This window comes from Colletotrichum jinshuiense, chromosome 2 (assembly GCF_051148585.1).
Source record: "Colletotrichum jinshuiense chromosome 2, complete sequence".
Lineage (NCBI taxonomy): Eukaryota > Fungi > Ascomycota > Sordariomycetes > Glomerellales > Glomerellaceae > Colletotrichum > Colletotrichum jinshuiense.
This window is the reverse complement of record NC_139309.1, coordinates 5,734,852-5,762,264: the sequence shown is the minus strand read 5'-3', so window position 1 is coordinate 5,762,264 and position 27,413 is coordinate 5,734,852. Positions and strand designations below refer to the sequence as shown.

Genomic DNA, 27,413 nt, shown 5'->3' with positions numbered 1-27,413 from the left:
GGGACTTTGGCGGGCAGACTTGCTCTGTCCTCTGTAGCCTTGCTGCCTTGCCGATGCGACCCATTGTTGGCTGCTGGTGATATTGGCTTGCGCGTGGGAACATGTCATGGCCTTTCCCTCAGCCTGGTTTCGCCGCCACACCGACTTGCGGGACTATGGAACATGCCGACAACACTTACGGACCAGGAAATCTTGCTTGAGAGAAGACGAGGGGATTGTAATCTCCCATAACAACACTGTAGGGTCTAGGTGGGCGGTCATCAAAAGCAGTCATTTGTGCTATCGTTGTTTCCTCTGATGGACGCTAACCGGGTTTCCACCCCCATCCATCCGATGCATGATTAGGGGGCCAGCGAGGAGGAGTCGGGTTGGTCAAGGCCCCGAGGAACAGCTGCCATGTCTGGTTCACCGCCCTGTCGGGCATCAAAAATTCCTTGGGCGGAGGAAGGGGGTGTTTGATTGATTTACTCGCTACCGGGAAGCTCGCCAAAGCTTAATCAAGTTTTTTGCTGTCGATGCCAAACGCCCCAGATGATGCAAAACCGGCAGTTGCGGCGGCCAGGCCAGGACACCTTGAGATATATCGTGGTTGTGATAAGTTGTGAGATCTAGATGGCTGAGCACGGGGATCTGAATCCGATCTGTCAACAAAAAAAGAAACAAAGGAGAAGGGGAAAAGGAGTAAGCTCTGTATAATATGACCAGTGGTCCCACGGCGCCTTTGGGTGTGCCTCTCGAGTTGATACTATGCTCTCGCCCCCTCTTTCTCGCACTCCCCTACCCCTTTACTGGCGCCGCCAACGAGGGGGGACGCCGTGGGAGGAGGCGATGCAAACCTGGCTTTATGTTGTTTTACAGCCGCAGACAGCAAACAAACTTTTGTTGAAGCTTGCGAAAATTTCAATCTTTGTTTTTTTAGAAGATGGGTGATGCTATGTGCCCTGGGTCTGACAGTGATTGTCCTCCTCCCAGTTATCATCGGAGAGGAGGGGAGATGGCCTTGTTTGGCGCGATAGGACACGCCGCGGAGGTGTAGGCCGCCCGAGGCAAGGTACGAGGAGCGTCGCCATCCGAACTTCAAAGAGACGCCGCTTTCTGTTCGAGGCAGAGACGCCAGGGAAGATGGCGAAAGAGCAAGCCCGTTTCCAAGGTTAGCTGATTTCTGTTCGAGAGAGGAGGGGGGGAAAGCTGGGGTGAAAACTCTGAAGCTGACGGCTGCCGGCTGCAAGCTGACATCCAGGTTTAACGAGAGCCCCCCTTACGCGTTTTGGAACAGGAGGATCGAGTACACCGCCCGAATTTTGATCCTTTGCTGGACCTTTGCTCCCCTCGAGATCTGCAGATTTCGCGGTCGACTTGGGTTGAATTCGAAGATTTGTTTTTATTACGTCGTTCATCCGACCCGACTCGGCGGTTTCCCGCATGGCCGAACCCTCTCCGTCCACGCTGCCGACCATCACCCCCGACGCCCTCCGCCGACGAACCCCCTCCGACGGCGGTTTTGATACTTGTGTCCGCACCCTGTTCCCTTGGCTGCCGCATGCACTGGACGGGGGAGCCAGTCCGCCGAGCGAACCGAAGCCAAACCGACGCGACCTAGATCTGCCAACCCCTTGACAGGGGCAGGACCAAAGGCTCCGATGTCTGGTTACGTGGTGGAGGGGGCGAGAGGGGGATCGACACGGTTCTTGTCGGTTGGTTTGCAAAAGAGACAACTCCCCCGCAAGTCCGTGGATACTGTGGTTATTGAAACGTCTGCTGATCTACTGTCCGCGAGACAGGCATCCTGGCTGGATATCGTAGGTCTCGCTGTTGATCCTAAGCGTGTCTCTACCTAACCCCAGTGTCAAACGGATCACGGACCTCGGCGGATGTATCCTCTTGCTACTTCGCCGTCGACTATCCTTCGGATCCGAGTTGGTCATACATTCTGCTTTTTATAGCGATGATCGTCTGTTTTCGTCGTCCCTGGGGTCATTGCCCGAGACCATAACGTCAATACGCAATATAAGTCGTGATCCTGCCACAGGGCATTTCTTGTGGACTGGAAACGCTCTGGAAGAGATGACCAGTCGTGCTGAGGCTTAGGGTTGTCTCATCTATGAACAACAGTGTCTTCATCGTCGATGAGGATCGGTGTGCGGTTGAGAGATGGTTCAGACCGTGTATTGGTAACCCGGTCTCCAGCATCGAGGACGGAGACGCGCCTTGTGCCCTGAACTTGCGTGGAGGTTGTAGAAACGTGGGTTGGGAACGTGCTTGAGGACGCACGGGGTCGGTTTCCCGACTCTCGTTTGCTATCCTTTCTTCCTTTTCCCCTTTGGACGATTCAAAGCTCTTCTTGGAATTCGTTGTTTTCTACTCGTCGTGGTTTTACTCCCTTGATCCTTAGCCGGCAAAGCCGCTGCTGCCAGAGCCTATCACCCCTTTTCAACCTCGCAGTTGCATTGCATGTTGGCATGGCCGGCAACATTAGGCTTGCTATGTGTTGTGGAAATACTGGAGCAATTACACACAGCAGTGCTTCAAACTGATGTTGGATTGAAAACAGAAGAACGTAAACACACTCGATAGTTACCTTTGTAAAGCCCCCCCTGCTGAATTTGAACGGCGAAGAGTTTACAGGCCACGATTAAGAGTTTCAAAGAACTTTGCCGGACCTTTGTTGAGGAATGTATCATGTGAAGTTAAATTTTCTTGACATTATTACACTCCCCTTTGAACGATCCCTCGTCCCCAGCCATACCGTCGTCCACGTGGCGGGATAGGTCGATGGAAGGGTTTCCCGTTATTTTACACGCATTTACCTATACGCTCTGTAAAGCAAAACATGAAACGTAATACCATGATTCCGCATTAGTTCAAGACCTCCTCGCACTTGCACAGACTATTGAACTTCTATGTCGCGCCACTTCACCTCCTTTGGCGGCCGCCACCAGGCGAGCTTCTCCCACCAGCTTGTCGACTTCATCTGGGAAATTGCCTCGCCGTGCATGATTCCATGGACTAAGGTTCTTGTCAGCAATACACAAACCGCCCATTGCTGATGAGTACCTACCGTAGGCTTCACCAATCAGTTCGTACACGGGCCCGTCCGCCTTTTCCCTGAAAACAAGGGGAACGTTGCAACCAGCGACGATGAAGACGAGGTCACCTAGTCGTGTTTCGCGCGCGCCGATACACACATACTTGTCATGCCGCGTGACGAACGCTCTCCGCGCTAGCATGGTGTTTTGGACGGCCTCTTCCTCTGTCCTCTCACCGCGGGAACCTGCCATCAATACTTTCCTGACCAAACCCGGCACCCCGCCCTTCTCGTTATTGTCCCACCAGTGGGGCACGCCATCCACGAATGCAGCGTTAACAATGGAGCAAGCGGCGTCGGCGACCTCCTTGGTGTCGATTGGGAGACGAGTCTGTGGCCGACCGACAGAGCCGATCTCGTCGATTAGCACGGCACGAACGTGCAGCCGCTCAAGGTCATTGGTGAACCAAGCGACGGCCTTCTCGTCCGCGCAAGCCGTGAAACCATGGCCGTTGACGATGATGGATAAAACGGAACCGGTGACGTGGAGAGAGTGTATCCGAGATCGGTCAACTAGAGGAGCCGCCCTCGGATTGTGACGCCAGAAATTGTTGCGCCAGTCGGGTACCCACGATGGCAGGATGCCTTCTTTGAATGCCTCCCCCGGCGTCCCCGCTGCCAACAGAATGTCAAGACTGTCCTCGGTGCGGATGATATTCCTGGCAACCTCGCAAAAGACCTGAACCGGCGGCTTACTGTAGTCGGGTAGCAGGAGGCCGTCGCCTTTACCTACGAGGCCCAGCATTGCGAAGACCTTGTCTCGGGGGTCGTCCGCCTCTCGTTCCCACGTGTTCCAGAGGAGATCCGACAGCCTCCCGCCGAGGAGCCTCTTCTTGCACAGGTGAAAGGCGACCGCGTACCGCTCCCTGAGCTGCGACCATTGCTCAATCCGTGGGTCCTGTGTCTCAACCATCACGTTACCCATGTCGTCCCAGGCCTCCTCGTACGGCAGCGCTTTCTGCAGCGTCTTCCACTTGATTGTCCGCCGCCCGCATTGGAGCACCGCCGTGTCGCCCGCGCTCCAGGCTTCGTGGACAGCCCATGCCCGGACCCACCACGGACGGGCGAGAAGCCGGTCGACGTCGGCCCAGCCGTCGCGGTAACGTTCCTGGAAGAAGTGGTGCATGTCGTTTTCGTACAGAACGGGCTTCCCGAACGCGATGTGGCTGACCCTCTTCGCATTGAGGGCCCAAGCCGCCACGGCCCTGCTCCATGCCCGGTCCACCCTCCGGCGCCAAAGGGGGTTCCAGTATCCGTAGACAAAGTAGTACGTGTACTGGCGTTGCAGCTTCTGTTGGACACCGTCGATGAACCCGCAAAGCCACTCCCACAGAAGCTCGGAATTGGACCTGAGGGGCTCAGGTTGCTCTACCCGTTCCAAGTAAGCCCGCATTTCCGAGGAGGCCGTCGATGAAGCGCCATCGTCAGACGGAAGTCCGCTCCCGTAGCCTTCATCCCCTGTGCTGTCATCGTCGTCGTCCTCCTCCTCCATTTCGTCCTCCGATGCGTCGCCGCACCTCCCGACGCCGCACTCGGAGCTGGTATCCGAGCCGACCCTCTGGCCGCCCAAGTAGTGGCCCCTGTCGGCGAACTTTTTGTGCATTGCCATCTTCTCCATGAACGCGAGCGCGCGGTCACTGCTGCCGTCCTCGTCGGCCGGGCCGAGCCAGATCACGACGCGGCGGGCTCGCGCGTAGATCTGCCGCATCTGCTGCACCTGGGCGCTTTTCTCGGCCACGTCCGCCTGGTTGATGCAGAGGGCGTCGACCCATAGCGTCCGCGACTCGGTGGCGCTGCGGAGGGAGTGCAGAAGCGAGGACACGTGAGGCATGATGGAGACGGCGTGCGTAATTCCGGAAGATGGCACTCCGTCCAGGGCTGCAACGGGGCCGGGCAGAACGACGAGGGTGTCGGTCAGGTCCAGCGGGCCGCACACGTAGGACACCGCTTCGAACGCGGGCGCCGAGTCCAGCGCGGTCTCGTGCAGCGTGCATGTGAGGGGATCCGACGCGGTGCCGGGGTTCAGAGCGACGAGCCGGATCTGGTTCGGCGCAAGATGCCGGTATGCCGGATGCATCGTGGCGGAACGGAGAGCGGGTCAGTCTGCGCGGCCTGAGAGACTGCGTGTAGACGGTAGTCATAGAAATATAGCGAGCAAATCCGTCTCAACGTCAACTCAGGATCGTCTCGGTGTGGGTCTGTATGGACAATTGGCTGACATGCCATTTGTGGCTAGAACAGGTCATCGCCATAAGCGGCCCTATAATAAGCAAACACCGTCACCATAGAGGTATAAGGGAATTATTATGATGACTCTGATTATTGTAGCTATATTGAGTCAATGGTATCATCACTGGGTCAAAATATATAGAGCCCGCGCCGTCGGCATACAGCGTTCAGTCTCGTTAAATAGCAGATACGGATCCTAGCATCGAGACCTCAATAGCTGTAGTTACTTTGCTGCCAATATCACAGTCATGGCTGCCTTTGGACACGCATTATCTTGGCGTCCTCAACTTAGGCAGCAGCATTCTCAGGTCTACATCCTTGTCTTCATAGAGGCAACAACGCCGAGAAGTATACGGTGTGGCATCTCATCAAATTCGGGGTTCTCTGCATAATCCCGTTTGGCGGCAAGATTGGCCCATTCAATGTAAACGGATTTGTATTCACTCCACAATCCGGGCCCTGCAATACTTGTATCATGTATAAACAAGGCCCAGCGAAGATATTGACCCAACTCAGCCTCCGCGGCCTACGCTGATCCCAGTAAAACTCCATTTTCCACTTATGTCGATGCGTCACCCCAGTCTGGGAAAACCCAGCCGAATAGTGTCTTCAACTCACCCATTTTCACATTGGCTGTGTTGTTGTTTGGAGTAGGATAGTTGAGCGATGAAGTGTCTGGGCCGTCAGAAACATCCGGTGTCCAGTCGGTCGATGTCATCGCGACTGCATGATCCGGAGTGCTTCCGAAAGAGTCAGACCCGGACTCGACAGTACCTTGTCGAGAACTCGAGACGTATTGTCGAGCGATGCTGGCAAACTCGGAGATGATGCTGCCCGGTAACGCCCCTCTTGATACGGAGTCTATGATGCCGAAGTAGCGAGACACCATGTCAAGAAGCACGAGATTCTCCTCGGTTCTCGAATGTTTTGGATTGTGGATGATGAAGTCGAAGAGAATAAAGAGTGCCGACAAAGGCATTGTGCCGGATATACTAGACGCAGATTGACAAAAACGCATTAGTCCAACTCGGCGAGTCGCGCTCCAAAGAGTCTGGTTGTGGGCTTACAAGATCGGGAGGTAGGGTTCAAAGTCGACGAAGACGATCAGCTCCACCACACTGCGAGCAGCACTCATCAAACTCATCTTGCTTTCTTCGCGCCTTTTTGACTCTTCCCGGTCGATGTGAATGGCCAGCCTCTCCAGGGCGAAGACAAGGTTATAATACGCGTACTGCGTCTGTAACAGGACAAGCTTTGTGCTTGGGGTCAGATCGTCATCCTGCCAAACGGCCTCTCCTGGCCTGAACGGCGGGGGCACGGACATCCGCCAGCCTTCCAGGAGATGTCGAACGCGCGCGGTGGCGGTCGCCAGTGCAGCCTTGGATTTCGACGAGGCATTGACTGAAAAGAGAGACGAGTACGCGATCGAGGAAATTCTGGCCAGCCGGATCGCGGACGTGAACCAGTCATAATCCCCAAAGACAGACTCGGGTGCTAGGGGGATCATGCAACCGATGTCTTCGTCTACCAACAGCTAATTGTAAGACGAGTTAGCGAGTCAATTCCCAACATGCTGCATACGAATGGCAGCGTTTGATGTATCCCTACTGAGCTTTGGCATTCCGAGAAAGCCGAAATCTTTTCGATAAAATAGACGGTCCAAAATGCTTTGAGTTGGTTGGCATCGGAATTGGAAGACTTGTGGTATTTTAGAGCTTGGGCCATTCTTGCAGCCTCGGAGATGAGTGTTTGGTCAAGTTGCAGACAGCAAGCATTCATGGCAAAAATGGACTGTAAAGGACGCTGTCAACGTCACAACCTCATGCTTCGGACCAAGGAGACTCACCATTGCTGTCAAAGCCTAGTATGCGGTATTGGTAGTCAGTACTGCAATTTGGCAGAACAACAAGACAAACACGCAAGAAGAGCACCCTGCGCACCTGAAGGTTGACGAGCATAACGGGTGGCGCTAGTATCTCGGATAATTTTCCAAGTGATACTTGAAACAGGTCCCATGCCTGGCCAGCATGAGGCACGAAGCTTCCGCAGTGATAAAACTGGCTACCGAGAGCCAGAACAGAGTGATAGAGAGCAGAAAACGCTGGGCTGATCTGCAAAACATCATCCAGATAGACATCTGAGGCTTGCGCAACAAAGTCTTCTCGATCGAGAAAGGCGTAGACAGGATGAATGTACTCAAAAAAGGCTAAGTTGCGTCAGATTTAACTTGAATACCACATAATCATTATTTAATGACTGGTGCCGGATTGACTTACCTTGGATGAAAGCCTGAGCCATTTGAGGTTGGATCATTACAGTTTCAGGTTTCTGGAAATCGATCCCATCCCATCGGGTCGTCTGCTTTTGACAGACCCGTTTCTTGATCAGGTCATCAAGGTTCTCGACAAGCTCCCGTAGGCTATCTGTGCCGAGTCTGTCCGCCAGCGAGGTTATCCTATCGTTGGAGAAGAACGAGACCGTTGAGCTTGGAACTGAACCATAGTTAGACATATGTATGAATTTGTAATTTTTTGGAAAGTATGACGATAATGAACATACCACTATCATTTGGCGCCTGCAAAGTAAGAGGTGTCAGCGTCTACCTTCGGGGGCCGGAGGAAGAGCGTTATCAAAGTGCAAGGAATAAAAATTGGCAAAGTAGATTCCAAACCTTGACGATTGTGGACTCGTCGCAGAGAACGATATCCTGAGGGCCACATCGGAGAATACGGTCGATGTAAAGTTCATCATCTCCAGCGATACTATCATGGCCTGGGCCATAGCTTGGCGAATCGGCAAAAAGTAAAGCTGCTGGCACTGCGGCGGTTTTGAATAAGTTAAGAATTCCAGCTTACTTTATTGGGCAACGAGGGCAGGAGCTGCCTTCAAGCACAATTATTGATATCGAGTTACCTTTCACTCTGGCTCTACGCCGGAAAGTGCTGAAGTTGCAAGAATCGTTGCGATTCTATAAGCGTTAGAGGCAATTCTGCCGTTTGAAGGCGTGACTTGCGGGTTGTCGCGGGTTGTCACGGAAAACATACAGAGCAGTTAATGCAGGCCGTTGGAGTCCTCGTGGCTGAGTTCGGCTCAGGGGGCGGCACTAGGAACATATGAAAGTCATTAGAAGGCTTGGGGCAAGACGAGGAATGCCACTGCATCCCGATCGAAGCAGCAAAGAAGTAAGGCGTACCGATGCATCGAACTTTCCGCAGCCTGCATTGGTCGCAAGACTTGTTGAGCTTCATTTCTGCATAAAAAAGAATGACTTTAAAGGGAAGAACAGCCGCGATGTGGTGGCGGTAAGTACTTTTGTTCAATGCTCACATCAGACAGACGCGGTCACCCCCAATGGTCATGCCACTCGATACAACGGCGGGGAAAACAACGCTTTTATATGACGGCATAGTGCTGATGTAAGCGCAGCTTGGCCTGCAACCTGCCAAGAGTTGGTGTCTCAGCGCGGTATTGCTTTTCGAAGGATTCCCCCACTAATCTGGTGTTGTTGGATACGAGAGTTATGGTAACCTCTCTTGTACATGGAGTCACACTTGAGCAGCGGTGTTGCTGCTCTTATGCATGTCGAACACCAAAATCTGAACTTGTATCGGGATCGTGTATCAAAAGTTCATTTCTGTATATCAATTCCCTCAACGCCATGATCTAAGCACAGTCTAGTGAATTTTCCCAAACGCCTTCAACAGTCCAATGCGCTGCCATTTAGCACCGTTTTGGGAACAATAGAATCAACCCTTCGACGAAAACCTTGACAGCCAACCTCTAAAAAGAAACAATGAGATGTAAAAAAAACCAGACCGACAGGAAAGCATATCAAGCTAGTTCAATAAAAGCATGGGCACCGAAAATCAACCCCAGAAGTGGTGAGCAAGCTCTACGCAGGCGCATCACCAAATACCTTCAACAAGCCATCGGCCGCATGCCTTCCAAGTCCATCCAGATTTCCCATACCCAATAACTCGAGCACGCTGATGTCGGATCCGAACGCCTGTCTCCACCAGCTGCGCATCTCCACGCCGACAAGAGAGTCCATGCCAAGCTGCGCCAGCGGTACCGTCGTATTCAGGTCCTCGTCCGACCTCAAGAGGAAACCAAATAGTTTCTTGCCAATCTCTATGGCGAGCAGGTTGGCCGACTCTTCAGTCTTCAGGATTGATGTGTCTGACTTGGCGCGGGCCAAGAACGACTTGAGGCCATCGCTACCGCTGGTCCCCGCGGTCTCAGCCGCAGACTTGCTGGCGTTGTTGTGGTACACCGCCATCCTGCGGTCCTTTCTCCAGAAGGCTCGGCTCTCCTTACTGTTGAGGGGAACGTTGGTCGATAGGCCGAGACCAATGGTGTGCTTGTCGATATACTCTTCGTTGCTAGTCTTTGCGCTTGCGCTTGATTGCGGAATTAGAATGGCAGCCGTGAGAGCCTCCATGAGCTCCGGTTCGGTGATCCCGTGAGCGCTGACGGCCTTCATTCTCTTGAGTAGAGCCTCGTCTTGAGACACGTATCCGACATCCTGCACGGCACCGATGTCGAGAGCCGAGCAAGCGAGACCCAACCCGGTCCTGTACTGGACGAAAGTGTCCAAGAAGGTGTTCGCTCCGGCGTAGTTGGCCTGTCCGGCCTGGCCCGTGACTCCGGACATGGACGAGAAGAGGACGAAAAAGTCGAGGTTGACGCCGGCCTCAACGGTTGCGTGATGAAGATTCCATGTACCAGTCACCTTGGGAGCTACAGCCTGGTTCCAGTGTTCAAGGCTCATACGGATGAAGTTCTCGTCACGGAGGACCATGGAGGCCTGGATGATTCCCTTCAGGTTTGAGGCCTGTGCAATGGCACGGCAAACATCATCCTTGCTGACGACGCTGCCCCTCACGAGCTCAACATGGCACCCCATGCTCTCAAGCTCGCGAACCGTGTCGCCGTCCTCTGGACCTGAGCCGGCGCTTCGAGACATGAACACCAAGCGGCGGGCGCCCTGCTCGACAAGGTGTCTTGCGACCGCCCGTCCTAGGCCACCAAGACCGCCCACTAGCAGGTATGAGGCCGAGCCATCGAGTTTCAACTTCCGAGTCGACTTGGCCATCTTTCCTGTGTCGATGTTGATGCTGCCGTCGGGTTTGCGTACAGAGAAGACGATCTTGCCGATGTGGGTACCCTGCTGGAGGTGTCGGAAGCCCTCTTGAACAGACGAGGCATCGAACACCTTCTTGGGCGTGAGCGGCTTGATGTGACCCATTCTGAGATGCAGAAGGATGGTTTGAAGGAGTCTAGAAAAGTTCATTGTCAGTTTGAGGCTCGGGACCAGGTAGGACACAGAAAACTCACTCCTTGACCAAGGACTGTCTCCTGGCCATCTCCGCGTCCAAGTAGAAGCAGCAGTAGCTCCGACTGGCGAGGAAAACTTCCATATCGAGCTTGCCTCCGCCGAGGAAATCACGCTTGCCGATCTCAACTAGTTTACCAAACTCGGCAACGCAGCGCCAAGTAGCATGAAGCAACTCTCCGGACAACGAATTCAAGCAGAGGTCCACTCCGCGGCCCTTGGTCTCCTTCATCAAGCCCTCAACAAAGCTGGCGTCGCGGGAGTTGAAAATACGGTTCCGGGGCAGGCCAAAAGCATCGACGAGGTACCTGGCCTTCTCCTCGTTACCGACCGTTGCATAAATCTCAGCCCCGGCCATGGTGGCGAGTTGCATAGCAGCGAGACCAACACCGCCCGCCGCGCTGTGGATGAGAACTGATTGTCCTTTCCGCAGTCCGCCAATGTTGAAGAGCGAACAGACAGCTGTTGCGAATACAGCAGGCATGGTTGCCGCGTCTTCAAACGACAGGTCTGCAGGGATCTTCTCACAGAGTCTCTCGGGCGTCACGACGTGGCTGGCGAACGATCCATCAGCCAGGAACATGATGCGATCCCCGGGCTGAAGATCTTTGACGTCGGGACCGGTGCGGCGGACAATACCACCACCTTCGAGACCAAGACCGGCCTCGGGATACGGCACGACGCCCAAGGCACCGAGGACGTCCTTAAAGTTCAATCCAGCTGCAAAGATCTGCACTTCGACATCGTCTCCTTCCAGTACTTTCTCGCCGTCTCCAGCACCGTTTGCCCAGTGCAGCGTAGTCAAGCGTCCTGGCTTCGTCATGGCGAGGGCCACCCTCGCATCATCCGAGAAGCCAGCCTTCGTCTCCGGCACGGAATCGATAAGCTCGCTCTTCAGCGAGAATGGGTAGATGCGTCCCACCTTGACCACTCCATCGACGATGGCATACTCGTAATCGGGCTTGAGATCCAGCGCGTCGCCTTCTTCAGACTCATCCGCAACTCTGGGTCTCGCTTGGAACCTGTCGAGAACATCTACGACCGTGTTCAAGGAACCGCTGAGATCTTCAACCTCACAAGTAGCCAAGTCCAGTAGCGACTCCGTGCGGATAGTACGGGCGGTACCGATGATCTGAGCAAATCTGGGATCCTTGCAACCAACCTGAGACAGATGCGTCACCCACAGCATGCCTGCACCAGACGTACCGAGCGCCTCCAAGATTCCTTGGAATGATTTGAAGCGATCTTGCTCAATGCCGTCGAAAAAAGGACTGCTGGCATCCAGCAGAGAAACAATGTCCTGAGGCTCATCCGGGAGCGGTTGGCCAAGCTGGCGGTGGTTAACGGTGTATCCTCTCTTTTCGAGCTGTGATGACATGGTTTCTACAAGGGGCTCCCCTTCGTCGCAGAGAAGAACAATGGGCTTCTCGGTGTTCTTGGAACGAGGTCGTACTCGAGCGACCATGATAGCATTGAGCTGGTGCGGCTCCTCGGCGTCTCGAATAACGGCGTCCAGACCATCGAAACCGGCCTCTTCCAGCTCCTTTGCCCAACGTGTGGGCGAGACATAGGGCTGCTCTGGTCGGCCGTCCGGTGCACCATACCACCAGCCAGCAAGTGTGCCGAAGATGTAGTTGGGCCACTTGGAAGGGCTGTCGAGTTCGTGCAGAAGCAGTCTACCATCGCGGTGGTCAAGAAGCTTGTGCACATTTCTCAGGGTCTCCTGGAGGCTCTTGGTTGCGTGGAGGACGTTGGTTGCAATGACAAGATCGTACTTTTCATCATCAGCAAAGCCTTGCTCAGTGGGGTCTTTGCTGATGTCCAGCACGCGGTATTCGATGTTCCGGTACCCGGTGAAACGCTCCTTGGCTGCGACAAAGAACCCGGCAGAGATATCAGTAAAGGTGTACTTGGAATACAGTGGCTGTCCAACGGGTAGGATCAAGTGCCTCAACATGCTGGCAGTAGAAGCTCCAGTACCAGCTCCGATCTCCAGGATGCGCAGATTAGGCTTGCTATGGGCCAGATGGCGGATGAAGTCTGAGCGATCGCAGGCGTCGGTAGCGACGTAGATCTTGGTGAGAGTTCCATCGGCCAGGAGCATCTCGAGGGCGTCCGTGTTGCCAGTGCACAAGCCGTCGATGTTTTTGAGCACCTTCTCTATCGACGATGCACAGTCCTCGACCGGGGTTCCCTCCATCTGCTGGATGAGGACTCCGATTCTTTCAAGAAGAGTTGAATCGTCCAGCGAGGTGAGAGTGTCGTCTGCCTCTTTGGCGACTTGAGAGTCAATCCACAACATGTACTTATGCATGTGCTCCGGTAGGGTGTCCTTGATCAGGTTGTCCTCCTTGATGGATTTGATGCGTCTCTGGGAATAGATGAAGCACATCCGGACCATCTTGTCTAACATAGGTGTGTAGAGATGGCGAGGAACCTCGGGCTTGATGAGCTTGTTCGCATCCAAGAAGTCGATATGGGGCGACCAAGTGAGACGACTCGTGGTCAACTCCTCTGTGAGAGCCTTTGGCGCGGCTGCCGCTTCTACCTCATCACCATTGCCGGTGGATGCCGTCTCGACAGTGGCCTCAACAGCAGCAGCCTCTTCAAGGGGTGAAAGCTTGGCTCCTTGCATATCAAGGACAATCTTGCCATTGGCGATACATTGAACACGGCTGATAACCTCGCCGCTGCCCTTGATAAACACAGCCGAAGCCGCAGCCCGCATGTCGACATCAGGGTCGACCCGGTGAACGACTACCCGGTCAATCTTTGTAGGGACTCTCCTGTAGTGCTTCGCCTCGATGTGGCCGCGTGTCGCGGCTAGGGGTCCTGATTGAATGCAAGCATCAATAACGGCGGGGTGCAAGTGGTAGTGGTGCTCGTCGCCGCACGGGTTCTTGGGCAATCTGGCCGCCGACACGCTCTCCAGGGATCCCGTTCTGATGTCGTCCAGACGCTGGAACTTGGGGCCGTATCCGATACCAGCCCGGCTAAGCACGTCGTAGTACTTGCGTCGCTCCACCTTCCGCGGCAGTTGAGTGGTATCGGGTGCATCCTCGGGCCCCAGCTCTTCCGATGTAGCCTCGCCACTGCAGTGCTTGATCCAGACATGACCGTTGTGCGAGGCAATAGTCCATGTCCACCACTGGCTGTTGAGCGAGTCTGTGAGGCGTACGGGACGGAATGTAGTAACCATCTCGGCCGGGGTCCCTTCGTTCAGAACCAGTGCCGAGTTGAGGACCATGTTGCGGATAGTGAATCCGTTGTCCCCAGGGGCTTGGTCTTGTTGGCGCGGGCTAATCTGCCGGATTCCCTCGCCAATCATGGACACGTAGCCAGCGCAAGGGAAGATGACATTGTCTTCGATGCAGTGATCCCGAAGCCAGGGCGCGTCATCCAACAAGAGCATGTTCCGAAAGCTGGGCTCCAGCGTAGTGCTCTCGAGCTGGCGTATGCCCAGGAGAGGATGGGCAGGGAATTCACGATATCTCCACTCGTGGGAGATTCTTGACTCACGCCAATAGCTTGCGTCGTGGTCCCAAGGGTAATGAGGAAGCCCATGGAGCGAAGTCGTCTTCGTCGTAATTTTGGAGAAGTCGACGGGGACATTGAGCTCATACAAGCGGCCAACCGAAGTCAAGAAGGACTCGACGCAGTTCTCGCCACGGGTCATGGCCCCAAAGTACGGTGACGCCGAGGTCGAGCCATCGCTAGCCGCCGTCATGATCTGTCTCACGGGTCCAGCCAAGGCGGCATGAGGCCCGATTTCGAGGAACACAGCATTTTGGACGTTCCTAATGATTCCAGCAACAGCGTCGTTGAAGAGAACTGGAGATTCAAGGTTCTTTTGCCAGTAGCTGCCGTCAAGCTCACCTGCCTTCATGGGCTCACCTGTCCCGCTGACGCTAGAGAAGAATAAAGTACCAGGTCGGACATCCGTGGATGTTGCTTGAGTCTTTCTCTTCTGATCGACCAAGTCTGGTAGATACTTGCCAAGGGCGGTCGTGTAGAAGTCGCCGACTTCGGCCATGTGGTAAGAATGGTAGGCCTTCTCAACCTTGAGCAACCTCGCCGTGATACCAGGATGCGCCTGCTGGATCCGGTCGACAGCCGATTGAACTGCGTCCGCATCTCCAGAGATGGTGACACTGCGCGGGGAATTCTCGCAAGCGATGACGACCTTGGGGGCAGACAGAAACTTGCTGACCTCCTCCCGACCGAGTCCAATGGCAGCCATAGCGCCGGCTCGGTTTTGCTCTTTGGCAGCAAGACCTCTTTGCCAAGCCACAATGATAGCTTCCTTTGCCGTGAGAGACTTTGCTGCATAGGCCGCCGCAATCTCGCCACTGCTGTGGCCAACTACCGCGTGTGGCTCGACACCAAGTGATGAAAACAGATCAACTAAAGCAATCTGAACAGCCGTACACAGGGGCTGCGAGAGCTCTGCTCTAGCGACACCAGACTTCCTAGCGGGCTTGAGCAGCTCCTCTTCGATAGTCCACTCCGGAGCGTCGGGCACCTCACGCAGGTACTTATCGAGAGATCGGATACTACTCTGAAAGGCGAGGTCCCCACGCAAAAGCAGTTCGCGGCCCATGCGGGGCCACTGCGCACCCTGCCCGGTGAAGACCATGACAACATTGGGAGAGGTGTTGCCAGCGCGCAGGCCCTGGGATGCTGCGTCCGGAAGCTTGTCCAGGCTGGCTACCATAAAAGACCGATGCTGCAGATGCTCTCTTCTGTTGCTCAGAGTATAAGCCAGTTCTTCTAGCTTATCTGGGTTCTTTCGAATCCACTCCTGAAGCTTACTTGTCATCTTCTGCAGCGATGACGAGGAAGTGGCGGAGAACGGCAGCAGGTGAGTCTTGTTCTCGAGAAGTCCCTCGGCAGCGTCCACAGACCTGGATGGTATGTTGTAGCTGCGAGCCGAGTCCAGAATTGCATGGGCATTTGAGCCGCCAATTCCAAAGGAGTTGACACTGACTCGCTCAAGGCGATCCTCGGGCCATGGTGTTGCCTCCAGTGGAACCGTCAACTTCCTCTCTTTGAAAGGAATCTTGGGGTTGCCGCTGGTGAACTTGATGTTGGGAGGAATAGTGCGATTCTCTAGCGAAAGAACCGCTTTGATGAGAGATGTTAAGCCAGAAGCGCCCTCGGAATGACCCAGGTTAGGTTTGACGGAGCCGATATAGACGCCCGCATCTCCAAAGACCCTCGCGACGGCGTTAGTCTCGATGGGGTCACCAACGGGGGTACCAGTTCCGTGACACTCGACGAAGGCCGTCTTGGACAAATCCGAGATGCCCGCCTCCCGGTAGGCCTTTCTCATCAAGCTCTCCTGGCTCTCGGTGCTGGGCTGAGCGATTCCCGGGGTCTTGCCGTCACTGTTAGACACGACTGATCTAATAACGGCTCGGATGGGGTTTCCATCGCGGATGGCGGCATCCAAAGGCTTGACAAAGACTGCCGTAACAGCTTCTCCTCGAGCGTAGCCGTTCGCGTCGGCGGAAAACGTTCTGCAGTGGCCTTCCGGCGAGAGAACGCCCTTTTCAGTCATGAAGGCCGTCATGCCTGGTGCCATGATCAAGTTGGCACCGCCAACGACCGCTGCCTCACAGATCCCATTCTGGATAGCCTGAAAAGCTTCGTTGAGACAGATCAAAGCCGCAGAGCAGGCGGTACGGACAGTCATGCTATTTTGAGTTAGTCAATCCTTCCTGATTTTGAATACGGATAATTATCATTATAGAGATGGCAGGTAACATACCATGGTCCCTTCAGATCCATCTCGTATGATATACGGCTGGAGAGCATGAAGTCACTGTAGCCGTCGACTCTGTTCACGCCAGACTGCTGGTGATCCCTGTTCTGCATCTCCAGCCAGTCTTCTCCGTAGCTACCCATGTAGCAGCCGATAGTGCGACCCTTGAATCAGTTAATAGGTGATCTTTTCTATCTTTCGCATATGGACTGTACTAACCTTGAAGTCAACCTCTCCAGCATCGTCGAAAGCCTCCCGCACGACTTCCAGCATACGTCTCTGCTGTGGGTCGGCGAACTCAAGTTCAGCGCGACTGAGGGAGAAGCGGCCTGCATCCAAGCTTCCAAGTTTGACGTTGTCATCGAGGAAGTAGCCATATTGGGTAGCAATGGACCCAGGCCGGCCTGAGGCAGAGTGGTAGGCTGAAATGTTGTACCGGGACTCAGGCACACGGCTTCTCGCATCGCCTTTGGCTATCAAAAAGTCCCAGAGGTCCTGAGGACTTTCCAAGCCACCAGGAAGACGAAGTGCCATACCGCAAATAGCAATAGGGATTGGCGGCTCTTTAGACGACAAGGGTGGGGTGGGAGAGGGAGATACCCCGTTCCCGTTGGCAACATTTGTGTGCCCATTTTGATGGCCGTTGGCATGACCGTTGGTATGACCGTTTGTATGACCATTTGCGTAACCATTGGAATGACCATTGGCATGACCATTGGCATGACCATTGGAAACACCTACAGCGGTAACATTGGATGTGCCATTGGTGTTGATAGCGCCACCGCTTTCTGATGAGGTATTCTGGAGAATAGGCTGCTCCACCTCGGTTGTCGCGCTGTTTAAGGTTTCTTGCGACGGCATTGTGAAAGTGGGATGTTGAAACGAACCAAAAAATGTTGAAGCGGATAAGCTCTAAGTATGGCGCTTTTGTGAGATGCAGTTCGTACGTCCACTTGATACCACACTCCAGGGCTTTCATGAGTTTTATATCAAACACAATCATCCTCATTTACTAGGGAGTCAACATGACTTGTTGCTGACTGATATTATCGAATCAAAGAGCAAGGCTGTAATCCTTCAGGTTACCAAATTCACTATTCTCTACTCGATTGCCTCTGTGATGTGACTGAGCGTCACACCCTATACAGGAGGATGAACTTTGTCTCGGCTGGGCCATGTACGAGAGCATCGCTTGGCAAGAACTGTCTTCGGACTTGTCCGAGGATATTCACAGCTGCATCCAAAGGATTCAAGTGGCCTGTTTTGTGCAAGGCCGTTTCTTCCTGGGAGTGAGACCTCTTGACCCCCTTGATCAATATCTGTAAGCGACGCGTAACCCAAGTTTCCAACTCACCTGCCTAATGCATAGGATCCAATATCTCTCGGTGTAATGTATCTTGATACATCTCGCCTTAGAGTAAAAGATACAAGATGTATACTTAGCCGCCCTCCATATCCACGTGGGGGCTTTGGTACGCCACCGAAGAACACGTCCCACGCGTGCTTGACGATGGTGTGGCACTTGAAGACTATTACAAAGTCCAAAGGACTTGCGTTCCTCACAATGTGGGGCTAATACAGATCCCTGTTTGCATTGCGAAAACTGCTTTCTGCCAGTGGATGCCAGTCTACTCGATGGCATTGCGGAACGGGCAACTTGATGCTGTCTTGGGCGTGTTTTTTTTTTCGCGCGATTCCTGCAAGCTAATAACTACTCATGTAACGTGTTATTAAGTTACGTCCCAATACTCTGTTATTATGGAACATCTCAGTCATTTCCCTTTGTCTTGGACAGCAGACAAGGATTCAATTTGTGGATTAGTTGGCCCATAGAGCTAGTTTGTCATGGAAGCCTCCTTCCCTTCCTGAAGGATTGGTGTGTTTGCCATGTCTCACGATTCTCCAAGCAATAACTCAATGACCTTGATATTACTTCTTCCGGATTGCTAACAATTGGAAAAATGCCCTGAAAAGAACAGTTCATATGCAGGGGATCCAGTAAGCTGACGCCTGGGCACCTCTCCAGAATCCACACCCTTCACCCACCTTTTACACTCCGCGTGGGGTTTTTGATTTGGCAGCATGTATCGTCAAAAGGATCATTCGACAAGTGACGAATTCATTTTCATCCCATGCCTCTCTACCAAGGATTCCAGGCCTTTACAGTTGCCCGCGTAGGTAGATGTTGTCAACTTTGTACGTGGATCAATGTTACATCAGCCGCCTCCTCCGCGACAGGGGCCGAGCCAATCATGCCTGCAGCCTCTCCTTTCCGCTGCAGCCGACCGGCTCTGCTTGGGCTGGGGCCTAACTTGCGCACCCACTAATACGGCATAGGTTCACGTCAAGTATGCAGTCACTTTGCCAAGAGCTCCCGCCACAATCGCGTCAAGCCTTGCAGGGGCGCTCACCGGCTCTGAGGGCTACCGAGATCTGTGCCGCAGGTGGAACTTCTGCGTTTCTGGCGAACATAAAATTGAATCCTTCACATCCACTACTACCACCCACCTCTCGAACCATATGCTGTTAACCCCGCATAGGTACAAGACTAACCCCATATCAACTCTTCAGAACTGGGGGGAATAACTCCATAAGCTACAATATGATAGGGGCAAACTACTGTTCAAGTCCATACCATATAGAACAGTTCTTTAGTAGATGTGTTTGTCTCCACAATAAAACAACTCCCTACCTATCTATATACCTTACAGTTAGACAAAAATAATAAGAACAGCCAACGAGCGGATGTTAAGCGAGCTCAATGCAGGTTTTACGACCAGGCTAATGTGGGTAACATGATCCTCCTCGTTCATCCCAACCTTTTGAGCCTAATCTGCAGCGCCTACACACCCGGTGGCCCCTGCCGAGTTCTTCAAACTTCAACATCGGGATTACTGCCGGTCAAGCCGCTGCAATCCTTTACAAGGTCCAAGTGTCTCATCGTACGAACTAATGCGCATGTTCGCACCCTGGGAAGGGCGCAGCTACACAAGTGGCAATAGTTGCCAAGAAAATTAAGTGCTTACCAACGTATTTCAAGTTTGTCTCTGACGTGGTTGTGATAATCGATGGCATGTATACGTATCAAGCCAACAAATGATGATTGCATGGTGTTAGGCTGGTTGTATTTTCAGACTGGCCGTTCCATTTCAGAAGAACTGTCCATTTCGCTTTTACGGCTCTCAACTGATATCCCTCATAAGTGCTGGTCCGGCAAGCTTTTTAGCCGACATTATCTGCAGGCTGATCACACTCAATGCGCTTTCGGTTTCCACTCAGCTTTCCTGTTCAATTCAGTTCATTCATACCTTTGCAGAATTTTAAGCTACTTTCGTCATCATGACCGTCTCACTTGGAACTTCGTCTTTCGTGGAAGAATGGGCCAAGGCTCAGAAAGTTCGAGGCCCCGACTTGAAGAATGGCGCCATCTTCTACAAAAATCTCGAAGAGGAGCTAGACGCCAACAGAGCTCAACAGGCATGTGCAATGTTCCATACGAACACTGCTATGGTTGACTTCTCTTCATGCGATGTTGTCTCTCTCGGCGTCTCAGGTGCTGTGAAAGAGGCCTTTCTCGAGGAGCTCAAGGCGAACCCAGATTTCCAGTTGGGTGCGTCCGGAACACGTCCACTCAACGGGAACTCGACGTACCTCGAGACAGTGGAGAGAGAAATCGCCGAGTTCCATGGAGTCGAGTCCGCTCTTTTTCTCGGTTCAGGCGCCTTGGCCAACGAAGCAATCTTCACTGCCCTTGCGCGTCCCGGCGATGCCATTGTCTACGATGAGCTCGTCCACGCAAGCATCCACAACGGCATGAAAAACAGCCTCGCTTTATGCCAGAGACCTTTCCGCCACAACGACGTCAATGACTTCGTGGAAACCCTCATGGCAGTCAAGGAGTCCCAGCCTCAGATCCGCAACGGCCAGAGATCCATCGTCATTGCCGTGGAGTCCTTCTATAGCATGGATGGCGACGGGTCCCCGCTTAAGGAACTCGTGCAGGCTGCCAAGGAGATCTTCCCCAACGGCAATGCCCAATTCGTTGTCGACGAAGCCCACAGCTCTGGCTGTTTCGGCCCACAAGGCAGAGGCTACGTGAGCATGCTTGGCCTGGAGAAAGAAATCGCTGTTCAGAACCAGAACTACGGCAAAACGTTCTGCGGGTCTGGTGGTACGTGCACATGCCCCGGGTTCAAAGCGGTAGCACATCATACTGAATATTCTAGCCACGATTCTCTCCAACGCCACGGTTCGAAGAATGCTGATCAACCATGCAAAACCCGTCCTTTACTCGACCTCGCCTCCGAATTTGATTGTCGCTTCGACCCGAGCTGCATACAAGTTAATGAAGGCCGGGAAAACACAGGCGGTATGAACTTCCAATCCCACACTTTTCTTTACGTCATTTACTACATTGAGAAGCGTAACTGACATACAAGCTAGGCTCAAGACAGGGTCCAAGACCTGGTGAAGCTCTTTCTTGAGGAAATCACGGAGAATCCCATCTGGGACAAAGCTAACGATGCTGGTTTCCTCCGCCTTCCCCTGTTCGAGCAAGATGACTGGGACGCTCTGCCATTCGTCAGTCAGATCTGCCCAGTCTGGACGAAGCCTAAACACAACCTCTACCTTGCCATTCACCTGCAACTGGCAGGGTTCCAGGTGTACCCGATCAGCTTCCCAATTGTTCCGAAAGGAACAGATAGGATCAGGCTCGTTTTCCATGGCCACAACACGGACGAGGATGTCAAGAGACTCGCCGCGTCCATCTGCAGTTGGGCCAAAGAAACCATGGAATGCGAGGCGCACAATCGACGTGAAGGGTTGAACGGTCAAATTAAACTGTGCTCTGCAGCCCGTCACGCCCAGAACCTGATTGCAAAGGAGGGTATGAATGGCTCTAGTTAGATTTTCCTAGAACTTGCCTCGGATTGCAGTTTATCGAGTTAATGATTTTTTACGAGACCTTATTAATTTGAATAACATCGTGATTAACCTCATAAGCACGGTGGTGAGGGTGATGAAGTTAGTTGTAAAAAGATCCGAATGGATAAGGGTGATGTCGCAATGCCAAAATGTTCGCTATCTTTAGCACTCGATTATTTAGATTAAAGGCAACAAAGTCCCTTACCCAACTCTAAACTCCGCTACCATAGTTTCGTTGCATACTTTGGTCCAAACAGCGCCGCAATCGATATAGTCCAACGCCATGATGCCCCAATGTTTTACGGACTGCACGTTGGTCTCCGACCCATCCGCACAAGGCAAGAATTGATGAGATGATTGGTGGGCCAATCCTAGTGAAGGAGCATCATTGGTGCTGCAGCCATCCGCTGCCGGTAGCATATCCGTCCTTCCGAACTTTGACACCCTCAGAGGCCGCCGCGCAGGGAGGGAGCGGGCGGGAGGATGGAGGGAGCCTTAGCCTTACAGACAGACCTACATCACGCCCCTGAGAACGCCTCTCCCAATCCTGCCGAAGATCCAGGGGTCTGAGACAAGGGTTACTCATCCGGTAAGCGTTGTTGATATACGCGCCTCAGTGGCAGCATGGGGGAGCCTAAGCGATCCACAGTTTATGTACTTAATTCCTCCGCCTCCCCGCGCCAAGAACCGAACGCCGAGCAGCCCACTCTTTCGGACAGTTGCTGATCCGTACCAAGCCCCGTGGACTTACCGAGCTCAAGCCAGTGTAACGTTTTGCACTGTCACGAAAATCCTTCAATCCAATGCAATGGGTTGTATTCGTCCACTGGTTCGAGTCTGTACTGGCTGGTACTCGCCTCGGGCTCCGGCGGGAAATTGTGTGCAAGACATTCCGCCCGTAGCTCCCTTGCCCCCTCAGACCCATGGCAAAGCAAAACAGGCACCAAGACTCGTCTGTGACAATGTTCCCCCGACATTGCAGCCGACTTGTAGGACGTGATTGTGTTCGGAAACAAACAGAATCGAATTGTACGCTTTCTCGGAGCCGAGGCGGCCTGATCAACTGCAACAGCGTTGCAGATCTTGCAGTTTGCAAACGCCAGGTTACCCATCGAGAGCGCGAAAAGTAGCACGACGCGATTCCTTCATTCCGTTCCCGCGTTTCAGTATTGAACTCGAACTCTCATCTGTTAGGATATAGTCCATTAGACTGCTGATTACTGTGCGGTCATCCCCACCCCCTTGGACGAAACGCTCGTTCAATTTGAGACTGGTCGGACACGATGTCTACCGCCCCTCTACAGTCAGAAATGGCTGGGGCAACAGAAAAACCGCCTCTTCATACCACCAGCGAACAGGACCGAAGGAGCTTGGACGACAGTCATGTCAGGAAGCATTCGAATGACAAGTACGTCGCGGCAGACCAGAACATCGAGGAGCTAGTCCGGAGGGTCAGCAACACACATGTTAAACCAAGCTCCTCGGCGAGTTTAACATCGACACCGCTATCGCAGCCCGACTACGACACTGACAATAATGCTCTCAGCCCACGTCCCGGCAGCAACCTGGACCCAAAGTCGGCAATTTTCGACGCTCGTACTTGGATCAGAGAGTTTATCAAGCTCACCGAGTCGGATCCGGCATCCGCCCCGCGACGCGCCCTCGGTGTAGCATTCAAGGACCTCAGCGTTTTTGGATCGAGCACAGGCGCGCAGTTTCAAACGTCAGTCGGAAACGTCTTGGTTGCAATTACGAAAGACCTGGCAAGGGTCTTCAGTAATAGCAAGCGCCATGGGCAACGCCTAGGTATCCTGCGTGATTTCGAGGGCGTCGTTGAAGAAGGAGAGATGCTCTTGGTGTTGGGCCCCCCTGGCTCTGGCTGCTCAACATTTTTGAAGACTCTCTCGTCTCAAACGGCGGATCTTGAGGTCAGCGAAGATGCTTACATCAATTATCGAGGTAAGACAGACTGCGTCGACTCATGTGCTCCCGGTGACGAACATCCTGCTAATACTGTTGCTCAGGAATTGATACGAGCCACATCCGTTCCTCTCTCCGAGGCGATGTTCTCTACAACGCCGAGCTTGACAACCATCTCGCCCATCTCACCGTTGGGGAAACATTGACCTTCGCTAGCCGAGCCCGCACCCTTCGGCATGTCCCGACTGGTTTCTCCCGTCAACAGTTCGACCTCGTCAACCGTGACGTTATGATGGCCATCTTTGGCTTGACACACACAGTCGATACTCGGGTGGGAGATGACGTGATTCGGGGGGTTAGCGGGGGTGAGCGAAAGCGCGTCAGTATTGCTGAAGCAGCACTCACCGGTGCCAAGTTTCAGTGCTGGGATAACTCCACAAGAGGTCTCGACAGCGCCAACGCGATCAACTTCTGCCGGAACCTTCGTCTGCAGGCAGATCTACTTGAGGTCGCGTCCGCTGTGACCCTGTATCAGGCGCCTCAGTCTGCGTACGACCTCTTTGACAGAGTGACGGTCATCTACGAAGGGAGGCAGATCTTCTTTGGGAGACGCTCCGAGGCCAAACAGTACTTCCAAGACTTGGGGTTTCACTGTCCAGAGAGACAGACAGTACCCGATTTCCTGACTTCTATGACTAGCTTGTATGAGCGCCGGGTGAGACCCGGCTTCGAGGATATCGTCCCCCGCACGCCAGACGAGTTCGTCCAAAAGTGGCGGACAAGCAAGCACCGACAGCAACTTCTTCAAGAGCTGGCAGCCTACAAGCAGAAGCACCCATCTCAAGAGAGACTCGAGGAGTATCAGCAATCTCGGCACGCCGAGCAGGCAAAGTCACAGCGCAACAGTTCTCCGTACACGATATCCTATGTCCAGCAGGTCTCGCTCACATTCTGGCGTGCCTGGCGGCGATTACTCGCAGACCCAGACTTCACTATCGCATCTCTGCTCTTCAATCTCATCATGGCCCTGATCCTCGGGAGCATGTTTTACAACCTCAAGCCGGACTCCTCAAGCTTCTATTACCGCGGCGGAATCATTTTCTTCTCCTTGATGTTCAACGCTTTCAGCAGTCAGCTCGAAGTCCTAACGATCTATGCCGAGCGCCCGGTTGTCGAGAAACAGAACCGGTACGCCTTCTATCACCAGTCAGCCCAGGCAATCGCCAGCTACCTCTGCGATCTTCCTTACAAGATTGCCAATATGTTTGTCTTTAATATCCTCGTCTACTTTATGGCCAACCTACGACGAGAACCTGGCCCATTCTTCTTTTTCTGTCTCGTCACATTGTTGGCGACGCTGTCTCAATCGGCTATATTCCGCACCCTGGCGAGCATCACCAGAACACCAGAACAGGCCATGATTCCTAGTGCTCTTCTCGGCATGGGACTTATGATTTACACGGGATTCACCATGCCAACGGCCTATATGCCTGGCTGGTCCCGCTGGATGGGCTATATCAACCCGCTGGCCTACTCTTTCGAGGCCCTCATGGCAAACGAATTCCATGGCAGGGAGTTTGGCTGTGCAGGAATGGTTCCTCAGGGTCCTGGGTACGAAGACCTGGCACCAGAGTCGCAAATCTGTTCCGTTGTGGGATCAGAAGCTGGATCGTCGGTTGTCAATGGAGACAGATATATCAACCTCTCCTTCGACTACTACAATTCTCACAAGTGGAGAAACGTCGGTATTCTCTGCGGCTTTACAATCTTCTTCTTTTTTACTTATCTGGTCATGGCGGAGTTCTCAAAACCACCAAAGACCAGAGGCGAAGTCCTTATCTTCAGAAGGGGTCAAATGCCCTCCGCCGTCAAAGCAGAGAAGTCAGACAGAGTCGCAGACCCGGAGGCTCAAGCACAAGGAAACCAGCCCGCAATAGTAGAAAAGGGAGACTCATATACAGGCGGAGGTTCGTTCAACGGCAGCGGCCTCACCGCGGGTACATCAGTCTTTCATTGGGAAGATCTCTGCTACGACATCAAAGTCAAGAAGAGCCCAGACCGTCGTCTTCTGGATCACATAGACGGATGGGTGGCGCCAGGAAAAACCACAGCCCTCATGGTAAGCAAATCCAATCACTGCTTCTAGCTCAGAGACCTAACAAATATGCTGCGACAAGGGGGTTTCAGGCGCCGGAAAGACCACGCTGCTCGATGTTCTCGCGACTCGAGTTTCAATCGGCGTCGTCAGCGGCGACACTCTGATCAACGGTGTCCCGACAGATGCAACCTTTCAACATCAAGTAGGCTACGTACAGCAACAGGACATCCACCTCAGTACCATGACAGTCCGCGAGGCCTTAGAATTCAGTGCTATTCTCCGCCAATCGTCCGAAATCCCCCGTAAAGAGAAGCTACAATACGTTGATCACGTAATCGATGTCCTGGAGATGCAGGAATTCGCTGGCGCCGTCATCGGTATGCCAGGAGAGGGTCTGAACGTCGAACAGCGAAAACGCCTTACCATCGGCGTGGAACTAGCTGCTCGGCCCCAACTTCTGGTGTTCTTTGATGAGCCGACGTCGGGACTAGACTCCCAGACGTCATGGGCCATCTCCGTTCTCATCAGGAAACTCGCCAACAGTGGCCAAGCCGTTCTTTGTACCATCCATCAGCCATCGGCCATTTTGTTTGACCAATTCGATCGCCTTCTCCTGATTGCGCCGGGCGGAAAGACTGTCTTCTTTGGTGGTATGTAGTTGCTCGCCTAGTTCCGTGTGTGTGTGTGGCTGACAATGATACTCTATTAGACTTGGGCAAAAATTCATCGAGCCTGATTCAATACTTCGAGAGGAATGGTGCACCCTCTATTCCGGCAGATGCCAACCCGGCCGAATGGATGCTCGAGGTCATCAAGCCTCCCCAGGACGGTTCTAAGGGGATCGATTGGCATCAGACTTGGCGTGATTCTCCAGAGTATCAAGACGTCAAGAAAGAGCTCTCTCGTCTCCGAGCCCTTGCTTCCACGATGAGTGGTGCGAGTGCGGACAACAAGTCCCAACACCAAGAGTTTGTTTCGTCATTCTCCACCCAGTTCTGGGAGGTGATGGTGCGCACTTCGAAACACTTCTGGAGGTCTCCAGTCTACATGTGGTCGAAGATCGCTTTGATTGCCTTGTCGGTAGGTCACAAGAGCCAACATCTGCAGCTTGACTAGTTCACAACTGATACTAACCTACGTGATAGTCCCTCTATCTTGGCTTCAGCTACAGCGCCAACAACTCCATCCAGGGTCTCCAGAATCAGCTCTGGGCTATCTTTATGTTCCTCGTCCTCTTTATAAACATCAACGAGCAAATCATGCCCATGTTCGTGCCCCAGCGCAACCTGTACGAATCGCGCGAGCGGCCTTCTAAAATCTACCGTTGGACGACGTACATCATGGCCAACATTCTTATTGAGCTCTTTTGGAACTCGATAATGGCTGTGATTATGTATTTCTGCTGGTACTACCCAGTTGGTTTCGTCCGGAATACCACCCCAGACGACCAGGCCATCCGCGGATTCCTCGTCTTCCTCTTCCTCTGGGTCTATCTCCTATTCACCAGTACGTTTGCCCACTTCGCCATCGTGTGGATCGACCTTCCAGAGACGGCGGGCGTCTTGACAAGCTTGCTGTGGATGCTTTGTATCCTGTTCTGCGGTATCGGCGTTCCCCGCGCCGACCTCCCTGGCTTCTGGACCTTTATGTACCGCGCCAACCCCGCCACGTATCTCGTGGGCGGGATCATGTCCACCGCCGTTGCGAACACGGATGTTACCTGCGCAGCGAACGAGATCCTCCACATTGTGCCGCCGTCTGGTGGTAACATGAGCTGTGGAGAGTTCCTCGGCCCTTTCGCTGAAGCCGCTGGCGGGCGTGTGCTGGATCCCGCCGCCCTGGATCAGTGCGAGTATTGCCCCCTCGGTACCACGAACGACTTCTTGGCGCAGTTTGAGCTGAGTTACGATACACGTTGGAGGGACTTTGGGCTTGTCTGGGTCTTCATCCTCTTCAACATCGGCGCGGCTCTTGGGCTGTACTGGGCTTTTCGGGTGCCTAAGGGGAAGGGCACCAAGGTGAAACGGGCGTGATGTCACGAAATACACAGGGTTTC

The 27,413-nt window shown here is 53.5% G+C and overlaps 5 protein-coding genes across 5 annotated transcripts; 2 read left to right on the top strand and 3 right to left on the bottom strand.

Moving 5' to 3' along the window:
• Window positions 1-2,887: 2,887 nt before the first annotated feature.
• Window positions 2,888-5,162, bottom strand: EsH8_II_001501 (uncharacterized protein; the record flags this gene model as incomplete). The annotated part of the gene is made up of 2 exons (XM_083264799.1): window positions 2,888-3,006; window positions 3,059-5,162. The coding sequence occupies 2 exons, from the start codon at window positions 5,160-5,162 to the stop codon at window positions 2,888-2,890; spliced, it is 2,223 nt and encodes a 740-aa protein (XP_083122121.1).
• A 711-nt stretch (window positions 5,163-5,873) lies between these two features.
• EsH8_II_001500 (uncharacterized protein) lies at window positions 5,874-8,562 on the bottom strand (the record flags this gene model as incomplete). The annotated part of the gene is made up of 11 exons (XM_083264798.1): window positions 5,874-6,306; window positions 6,382-6,848; window positions 6,923-7,105; window positions 7,161-7,175; window positions 7,255-7,520; window positions 7,591-7,806; window positions 7,874-7,889; window positions 7,986-8,131; window positions 8,228-8,282; window positions 8,359-8,417; window positions 8,508-8,562. The coding sequence occupies 11 exons, from the start codon at window positions 8,560-8,562 to the stop codon at window positions 5,874-5,876; spliced, it is 1,911 nt and encodes a 636-aa protein (XP_083122120.1).
• A 644-nt stretch (window positions 8,563-9,206) lies between these two features.
• Window positions 9,207-17,274, bottom strand: EsH8_II_001499 (type I polyketide synthase; the record flags this gene model as incomplete). The annotated part of the gene is made up of 4 exons (XM_083264797.1): window positions 9,207-10,593; window positions 10,652-16,345; window positions 16,420-16,577; window positions 16,633-17,274. 4 exons carry the CDS (start codon window positions 17,272-17,274, stop codon window positions 9,207-9,209), a joined length of 7,881 nt encoding a protein of 2,626 aa, XP_083122119.1.
• A 2,478-nt stretch (window positions 17,275-19,752) lies between these two features.
• EsH8_II_001498 (aminotransferase class I/II-fold pyridoxal phosphate-dependent enzyme) lies at window positions 19,753-21,321 on the top strand (the record flags this gene model as incomplete). Its single annotated transcript, XM_083264796.1, has 3 exons — window positions 19,753-20,584; window positions 20,640-20,782; window positions 20,857-21,321. The coding sequence occupies 3 exons, from the start codon at window positions 19,753-19,755 to the stop codon at window positions 21,319-21,321; spliced, it is 1,440 nt and encodes a 479-aa protein (XP_083122118.1).
• A 1,328-nt stretch (window positions 21,322-22,649) lies between these two features.
• On the top strand, window positions 22,650-27,390 carry EsH8_II_001497 (uncharacterized protein; the record flags this gene model as incomplete). The annotated part of the gene is made up of 5 exons (XM_083264795.1): window positions 22,650-23,298; window positions 23,364-25,378; window positions 25,437-26,007; window positions 26,067-26,437; window positions 26,503-27,390. The coding sequence occupies 5 exons, from the start codon at window positions 22,650-22,652 to the stop codon at window positions 27,388-27,390; spliced, it is 4,494 nt and encodes a 1,497-aa protein (XP_083122117.1).
• Between the last annotated feature and the right edge of the window lie 23 nt (window positions 27,391-27,413).